The 9,836-nt window shown below is 33.9% G+C and overlaps 1 protein-coding gene across 1 annotated transcript; it reads right to left on the bottom strand.

Annotated features, from left to right (window-relative positions):
* Nucleotides 1-2,320: 2,320 nt before the first annotated feature.
* Nucleotides 2,321-4,254, bottom strand: LOC110929707 (glucan endo-1,3-beta-glucosidase 12). Its single transcript, XM_022172884.2, has 2 exons — nt 2,770-4,254; nt 2,321-2,669 (listed from the first exon to the last, which is right to left on the bottom strand). Exons 1-2 carry the CDS (start codon nt 4,142-4,144, stop codon nt 2,635-2,637), a joined length of 1,410 nt encoding a protein of 469 aa, XP_022028576.1. The 5' UTR covers nt 4,145-4,254; the 3' UTR covers nt 2,321-2,634.
* Between the last annotated feature and the right edge of the window lie 5,582 nt (nt 4,255-9,836).

The raw sequence follows: 9,836 nt of genomic DNA, 5'->3' as shown, positions 1-9,836 counted from the left end.
TTTATAACTAATTTTATTTAAATTAAATTAAGTATTATCTTATTTAAATACTTAAGTATATAATTAGTAAACATTTAATGATAATAATAATAATAATCAAAATAACTAACAAATAATTTTTCCAAATAACTAACAAAAGGATTTTTTTCTCTTGTGATATTAATGATTTATATACCTAAATAAGTTTATAATCTAAATAAGTTTATAATTAACAAATTCAAAAAATTAATGCAAGTCTAGAAAAATTATATACCTAAATAAGTTTATAATCTAAATAAGTTTATAATTAACAAATTCAAAAAATTAATGCAAGTCTAGAAAAATTATATACCTAAATAAGTTTATAATTAACAAATTCAAAAAACTTGATTTTGGACTGATCTAGCAACTTGAATCAAACATCAGGGACGAATTTAGCAGTTTTACCCATTCATTAACGGAGATTCTAACGGTGTTAATTTATTGGACTGAAATAGCAACAGAAACTAGACTCAGGGACTGTTTTAGCAAAAAAAAGTTAATTTTGGACTGATCTACCAATTTGAGTCAAACCATAGGGACGATTTTAGCAGTTTACTCTAAATATTGTGTGGTGTGAGTGATACTATTACCAACCAACCAAAGTAATATGTAACAAGCCTAGTTCAGTAACCTATCAACATTTTTAGTGTAAATGTGATATACACTTTCAAACACACCTCTTATTTAGATGATGATGATAAAAATAGCAACATTTCATTAATAAAAAAAGCTTCGCTGCTCCGATTCTATAATTATAGAATCTTCTGCCGTTAAAAAAACAAAATTAATAAAAGCAAAAATGTGAGATCAACGCTAAACGAACAAAGTGGAAGAAAAATTTAGCTTCTGAAGCATGACAAGACCACAATCTGACCCTATTGAGTTTTCACACAATATTCAGTTTGGATATACCACTCATCACAATTAAATGTGCGATGCCAATAACCTTTTGGTCTAGTGGCATCAGGTGTTCATCCACTACCAAAACGATGTAGTTTTAAGTTTTACAAAGCAGGGTCGTTCCAACCTTTTTGGAGGGTCAAGACGAAATAAAAAATTGGGGACCTTTTTTTCTTGTCTGATTATTATAAACGATACTCTTTTATTTGTGTTTGTAATCAAGCAAAAATCTAACATAGCTATAATAATGTTATGATTGTATAAGGAATCAAACAAATCTAAAACAATAATTTGCACTAATATTAATAGTTAGCATACTAATTTTTTTAAGTGAAGGCCCTTGGCCCAAGCCTAGGTTACTTATACTATAGGTCCGGCCCTGTTACAAACTAGTCAGTATGTGGATTTTTTTTTTTTTTTTTTTTGCAATCTAGTAATCTGACCCAAAGAGGGGGGGGGGGGTTACATGCGGCAAATTGAGATGAGCCATGGTCACTTCTTAGTGATTTGACCGAGTTATGTGTTAGGCTCCCACCTTATATGCTTATGTGTTTCGTGCTAGTTAAATAGTGGGTAAATGATGTTTATTTGTGCAGTTGATGAATGATGATATATTATGCGGGTGATGAATGATATTTAATTATGCAGGAGAGGAATGATGTTTTATTGTGTAGTTGTCAGAACGAGGTTAAGTTACAACTGAATTTGTTTTTAAGAGTAAATTTTTTAGAGGTGTGTATTCGGCGTTAAAAAAACCTTAAACGTGCGATGTTTTTGTTATATATTTTAAGCCTATTAATTTTTATACAACTAAATGTGAAAATTACGTAGTATAACTTTACTAAAACTCAATAACTTTTTATTTTGGGAAATCATCATTCTTGCTTTTGTCATCCGTTTACTAACTTGCACAATTTATTTAACAAACTAACATACATGGTATAGTCAAAACTCACATTTCCTAGATGATACAAATCAGTGTTTTTAATTGTGTAGAAAAATCACAACACAATCATAGTCCAGTTGTCTATGCCTTTCTCAAACGTTGTCAATTTTCTTCTTAAAATTAACTCAAACCCACATAATTTTAACACAATGCAATATAAAAAGAATTACTTCCTTACACGCGTTTTAATCATAAATCCAAGACCAATAACTAAAGAAGATTAATTAGGATTATTTTGGTATAATTAAGTAGAGCAAGCGTTGCCATTAATAATAAAAATAAAAACTAAAGCATAAACAAGATTAAGCTTGGCATAATATTTTGCAAACTTGTTTGCATAGATCTTTACCATTTTATAAACGTGTAAATATAGTAATAATCTCTACAAAGATCAAGAAGCTAAATGATGATTCTATGACAATATTATGAAAAAAAATAGAAAATAAAATCTCATGATTAAATAAGACCATGTAATTGAATAAGATGAAATTGTAGTTTTAGACATAAACACAATATAAAAAATCAAAATTTAATAAACACAATATAAGCTAACAAATCCCTTGTACGAGTAGGAAAGGATCCATCTAACCAACTTACACGAAATATTAAAGTCATAACAAATACCAGCAACCAAACCTAAATATACTTTTTTCTAAACCAAATCATTAATAAAAATAAAAAAATAATATATAATAAGAAATACTTCCAAAACACGAAGAAGGTCTAGCTAACCAACCCCACCAGACTCATTATCTTCCTCTTTGTCTCTAATAACCCGTAGGAAATTTGCAGCTACCATATCCTGCAAATAAATAAAGTAATTAATTAATTATTAACAAATCCAGTAAATATATTTATATAAAAAAAATATAAAGAAGTTAGGATATTGAGATATTCCGTACGAGGCGGTTGCGAGACCACGTAAGCTGCACCACCAAAATCGCACGAGCCACTCGCACGTGCTTGTTTCTGGTAGTAACTGTTGAACGCATAAGAAGCATGAGCCTCAAGCGTATTAGGATTGTAACACGTGTCACCGGACTGAATCGGACGGCAATCGGCACCACCTTCACCACATGCATAATCCAACGCATCCTGCAACTTCTTTTCCCCTACATTCCCGTTCGCAACACACCACGTCTCCCCTACTTTACTCACCGTCACATCTCCGTCACTTGACGGTGACGGCGTCGGCGCCACAGCTACTTCCGTCTGGCTACCGTTAACATTAGCTAAATCCTTCATGCTAAACGGCACATTATACACCTTCTGTTCGTTAGGATAAAATAAACCGTAATTACGTTCAGAAGTTGGACCGGTTTTCTGATTCTCGTTAAACAATGCAAACAGGTACACTGCTAACGGCTCGTTAGGTCTTAACGGAGTGCCACTTCCGGTGAGCACTCTGCGTACCAAATTACCGTTGTACTGTTCAGCGTTATCTTCAGCAGCACCGATTTCATTTGAATCCCCTTTCGAAGGCCATCCGGTTTCCGAAACAACTACTTTCACATCGTTGAATTGTAACGCATTCATAGCAGCGTAAACCGCATCAAGCTGTGCTTCAAATAATGATTTGTAAGTGATTCCGGATTTCGTGTCCTTCACGCCATTGTTTTCACGTAACAAAGCGTAATCTAATGATATTGTATCAGTGTTCGCTGCGTAAGCGAAAAACGGATATACATTCACCATAAGATATGAACCGGTTTTTTGAAGGAAGCTAAGCATTGGCTTCATTACTGGTTCTATGAGATCAGGTTTGAATGTACCGGCAGATGAAGGATAAGAAGTAGCCAATGCGCTAAGCGCAATTGGCGAAGAAACGTTGATTGTTGTAATGTTGTTTTTGGTTAATGAAGCGTAGACGTTTTTCATAGCGGGAACGAGGAAGTTTGTGATGTTGTTTGGAGCAACGAATACTTCGTTACCGACCGCAATCGCTTCGATGATTGTGGACGGGTGGTACGGTAGTATGTTTGATATCACCCAACTATCTGTGAACGTTTGGTCTGCGGCAGCGGATTTGAGTTGTTCGTTGGGGAGGCAGACGGTGACGGTGATTTTGGAACCGGATAGGGCTTTGAGGACGGTGGAATCGGTGTCGAAAATTTTGATGTGGTTGATGGAGTTTTGTTTTAGTAGTTGGACGACTTTGGTTGGGTCTGGTAGGTTGTTGGCAATGCGGCCGTAGTTAACGCCGATGGTGCCGGTGGCAGTGGAGGATGTGATGGCGGAGATGAGAAGGAGGAGAGTGGTGATTAGTGTATAGGCCATTGTTGTGGATGATGAGTTGAAGATGGAGGTTGCAAGTTGAGGGAATGGAGTATATATAGGTGTGAGGTTGTAAAAATAGTAATGTGAGGTTGCCGAAATAGTGAAAATAGTGGGTGTAATGGAGTTGGTAAAATCTAGAGAGTGGGGTTAATCGTGGATAGTTTTTTTTTTTTTTTTTTTCAATTACACAGTATATTCTAAAATCCATCTTGCTTATTTTATGAATTTTAACGGGATAAACACATAGTCTCATTAGACTAAGAGACTGTTTGTTTAACTCTTAATGAGACTTTTAATGGTTCATACCTCTTACTAGTTTAGCATTTAATGGTTCAGACTGTTTGTTTCGTGAGCAGATGTTTGAATGATTCAGACATTTACCTCTGAATGGTTAAGTATTATATAGAGTCTGAATGGATAAGACCTCTAATCTGAATTGGTCAGACGTTTGCCTTTGAAGGGTTAAGCATTATACCGACTCTTAATGGTTTAGATCTCTTACTGGTTCACCACTTAACCATTCAAAAGTTGCCAAACAGTCACTAGCTCGTTGGTTTTCTAATATTGTTGCACCTAGCACATGGAAATAATGGTTTTAAATTGTTTTATATTTATAGGATTTAAAGGAAATTTCTTGTTTCTGTTGATTTACTCGATTAAACGCATCATGTATAACTGTTTAAGTAAACATAATTGTCTGTCAACACATTTAAACTATAAAAAATCGATTTCATAAGGCTATATACAATTCATTTAGCTAATTTATAACTTCTCAATCAATTTGACTCATTTAGATAAATGAGTTATACGAAAAGCATTTTTGTTAGATTGTGTTAAATGTGTTTGGTGTAGGGTTGTATTTTAGTTATCATCACCACAACATGATTGTCAACATGTTTGCACCGACATGTTTTTGTTTATAATAAATGGTTCCACAAGGGTTAATATTATGTAAAAATAAAATATCACTAATCTAGTATTTATAATAAAAAATATATGATGCAAATTATATATTGGAAAAGATTGAGATATTACAGTTTATTAATTTTATTGCTAGAATATCTATGAAAAACTAATTTAGAAGATCTTCACAAAATTATACATTAGTCACATGTATAAAAGTAACGAATTTATATATGAGAAAATATGTTTTCTATTAAATGCCATTCTGTGCTAAGAAAAAGATAATACAATATTTTTTTCCTTTATATGTTTTTATCTATATATATTAAATGATACGATTTCCAACATTGGTATAACTAACTTCAACAAGGATAGGTTACCATCCATAGTTGTGGTACAACTTTATTTTTTTTTCTTCCGTTTTGGTTGATGGCAGATCTAAGACGTCATACTGAAATTAGTTTATTTTACAGGTGTTAAAATAAAAAGGTCATGTAAATTGAAATATGAGAAAAAAACAATTCATCTCGATATTGATTTGTCGATCATCACATGTCTTTTTCAATCATCTTTCTTTCAAGATAACCCGTTATTAGTAAATTCACGGAATCTTACTGAATATTGTTAATTAACAAGATCATGTGACGTTCGACTGATAATTAAGCTTCAAGAGAGCTAAAAGAAAAATAATAATAAAGTAGACGTTGGATTTAAACTTGGAAATTTGCATGAATTGGTGTGTTTTTTTTTTCTTATAATATTTATAGGAAGTCATTATGTTAGAAATAATTAATTATGGGGCTGCTAAACGTACCCTCTTTTCCTTGAATTTTACTAAATGTACCCCTCCCTAAAGTTTCAAATTAATACAATTTAAACCTTTTTGTTTTTTTTTTTTTTTCATTTTGTAATCTTTTATTGTTAGTTTTTTTAGATGTTTTTTTCTAAAATGTTTTGTATTCACTTTACTATAAAACGTTTTTTTTTTCTAAAAGTTGTTTTATTTTTTTTAGGAAAGTGTTTTTTTTAGAAATTCCAACACAAGTATTGTTATCCTAACGAACTGACCCGATACCACCCGAACAATATCGATACCAGTAACAATATTAGATTATATGGTTTCAGTTTCGATTTCAATGAATTGATACCGTATCAAACCTAACCGATACCGGCCAAACAATATCGTACTCGAGGTACATGTATTCATTTTTATGGTTTCCAATTTCAATAACTTATTTTCATTTGCTGTTAAACCCAGCCTTGTCGTGGTGTTTGCCCTTTATTTTATGCAATGCACGATAGGTACTCGTGTAGCTTACAATTACCAAATCATGGTTATGCATTTTATACAAATTATTTTACTTTATGGTTTCCCTTTTAGCAGTGAGTTAGATGAGGCGTTTGAATTTTTAGGGATTTAGTATTGTTCAAACTTGAAGTTTAAGGTTAATGAAACTATTATCGAAAAAAAGGCCATTAACTTTTGAGTGTTTACTAATATTTATATATATTTATTTTGATTTGATTTCGTAGTTTATGATGTACCCGACTCGATCATACAAAAAATAATTTGAATCCTTTTTCTTTCGAAATAAAACCATTCATAAAAAGATTAAGGATTTTTATAAGGATGAAATTTGAAAACTTTTAAACTTATTTTTAGGGGGGGGGGGGGGGGGGGGGGGGGGGAGTATGACAAGTAACAAAGTGGGTTATATTTAGCCCACCCCTTAATTATAACCATTCATAATATTGTAATTTTTTAATAAGGAGATGAGCATTAGAAGATAGTTAAACTTAAAGAGTATTTGGTCTACTTTACCAGTTTAGAAGATAGTTAAACTTAGAGTATTTGGTCTACTTTACCACTTTACGATTTATTAGTTGACTTCTTCGTTAACCTTTTTTAATCAACTTCTTAGCTTTACTCTTCTGTTTTATAAAGATCTACAAAAAGCACAAGCTGTGTCATGTCATGTGGGCTCAAATAACTTTTTTATTATTAAAAGTATTTAATGTAATCGTTTTCTTGTTTGTGTGATCAATTGAATATTTGAAAGGAATGTATGAAAATAAACTAGTTGTGACATTGTTGATGTAAATGGGCTTTATTATTGTTTTCTCTTTTACTTTATAAACATTTATTATCCATTAAACATTTAGTTGGATTGCACTGAACTCTATAGTCTAAGGATTGGTATGGTTAAACCACATATTTATTTGTTGTATAATATAGTTATAGTGTGAGGTTCATTGGAGAATACTAAAAAAGTGAGGAATAGTGTGGAACCGACTCAAACGAACTCCGATTGGACTCATTCCAGGGGCGTTGGAACCGGCTCGTCGAACCCTAACTAGGATCTCTTAACCCTGAACCCTAAATCATAACCCCTAAACCCAAAATATATTAGGGTTTGGCTTTTAAGGTTTGACTTTTAGGGTTTAGCTTTAGGGATTAGCTTTAGGGATTAGCTTTAGGGTTTAGGGTTTAGCTTAAGGGTTTAACTTTAGGGTTTAGCCTTTAGCGTTTAGCTTTTAGGGTTTATAGTTTAGATTTTACGGTTTAGCTTAGGTTTTAGCCTTATTTTTTAGCTTTAGGGTTTAGAGTTTAGGAGTTAGGATTTAGGGTTTAGGGTTAAGAGATCCTAGTTAGGATTCGGCGAGCCGGTTCCAACGCCACTTGAATGAGTCCAATCGTAGTTCGTTGAGTCGGTTCCCCGCTGTTGCCCGCTTTTTTAGTGTTCCCCAATAAACCTTCCCCTATAGTTATATGTGTTATCTATAATAATGTTGCATTCGGATTGTTTGTAAGTATCGTAATTATATAACTAGTCCAATATTTCTCTAGAAACTAAGAATGAGAAAAACCTGAAACTTAGAACATACACAATTTTTTTATGCTTATGCTTATTACGTCTAGTATCATTATTATATAACTAGTCCAATATTTCTCTAGAAACTAGAATGAGAACAACCTAAAACTTAGAACGTACTAAACAACCTAAAACTTAAAACGTAAATAGGTTTTTTATGCTTGTGATTATTACGTGATCTAGTACACATAATTTTAAGTAGTCTATATTTATGCTTATGATTATCACTTCTAGTTAAAAATCTAGCTTCAAGGCCATCTAATGTGTTGTTACTTATGGTTGCAACTTATATTATGGCTAATATCTTTTACCGGACAAGTCATCCTCTTATAATTGGATAGATTTTGGAGCAACGGGACCCATATAACTAGCAACCAAAGCAGTTAATGAACGTTGTTATCAAAATGTTAAAGGATACAAAAGTGGTTAAGTTAGCAATAAAAATTAGGAAGAAGTGGGTGAGAAAAAAATAGAGGAAAGGTTGGGAGTAGATTTAGGCCAACCTTATTTGTGTTTTGACTTGTGATGTGTGAATCTAAAACGGTCAAAAATCATGATTAGTCATCTTTTTTAAATAATTTAACCCATAACCCATCACCCTTTTTCAAATATTTTTATGTTCATAAGCTAGATATAAATTTTTTTTTTCGAACTACAAATTTCATTAAAAGAACATCCTAACAAGCCGTTAGGAAATGGAAAATTACAAATTAAACAACGACCACTGAATCCAATCTAGATTACAATTTTTTGAGCGATTTTTAATCCATACGTAACTAATCGCTTTGTTCCTTGCATTCCAGATGCACCACAGGGCGACCAAGATAACCACGTTTACCGCCTTAGGTCCGATCCATTAGCGTGATTGTGAATATCCATCGCTTCCTTGATAGACAACAACGAAATCAGAGGGATACGACACCACGCTCCTATCATTTGCCAAACCAAGCAAGCAATGTAGCAGGAAGTAACTAAGTGAATTGTCGTTTCCGTCGTTTCGCCGCATAGCTTGCGATCTTCAAGCTGATGCAATATTCCCTTTTTACACAAGTTTTCTGTCATCGGAATTTTGTCCAAGAGGAAACTCCAAGCTAAGATATTAGCCTTACTTGGAGCCCCTGTTCCACTTGTGGCCGCTACTCGAATTCACTGAGTCTTCTTGCATCAAAATCTTTTTTATTCCAGCGACTTAAAATTCATCCTCCTCTTCAATGTTCCAGCACCACACATCCTCTCCACTAGAGAACTGGTAGTTTTTAGCAGCCCTATTAGATTTTCTAACTCATCTTGCGGTTCCCTTGGCCCCAGGGTCGTTTTCCATTTCCATCCCATATTCAGCTCCTGACCCGATCGGAAACATCTCTCCGAAACTTTACAACCTTTTTTCCTTCTCGATGGCGTATAGAGAAGGAAACGCTAGCCTCAACGGCTCGTTTAATAGCCACGGTTCAATCCAAAATCTCACTTTTTCACCGTTACCCACCTTTTATAACAACCCTCCTAAATATTTATCGAAGCCCCTAATATATTTAGAGTGCCCCATTATGCCCTAAAATACACCCCATACACGAAAACAGGGCCTGAATACCTTTATTTTATTAAAAATTAATTAAAAACAAAAATTTAATAGCTCTGGCGGGGCGCGAAAGACCCCTGCAGTCCGTCGCAGGCCGCGACCGAGTGACGGCTGGTGCAACCCCCGGCCGCCACGTGGCCTAACACCCGTCGAAGTTATCTCGTGACCAATCAACCCTACGGCCCTATACACCTATCTCGCGGGCCGCGAGAAAGACAGCTATAGCTGTCGCGGGCCGCGACCCGACGTCAGAACAGCCCTATAAATTGAGAACCTCAGCTTTCATTTTCCGACGCTCACACACACTTTCTCTCTCGAATTTCTTAGTATAAGCTATTCT

The sequence above is a fragment of the Helianthus annuus genome, chromosome 3, assembly GCF_002127325.2.
Source record: "Helianthus annuus cultivar XRQ/B chromosome 3, HanXRQr2.0-SUNRISE, whole genome shotgun sequence".
Lineage (NCBI taxonomy): Eukaryota > Viridiplantae > Streptophyta > Magnoliopsida > Asterales > Asteraceae > Helianthus > Helianthus annuus.
The sequence above is the reverse complement of the archived record's forward strand: the minus strand, read 5'-3'. Positions and strand labels throughout refer to the sequence as shown.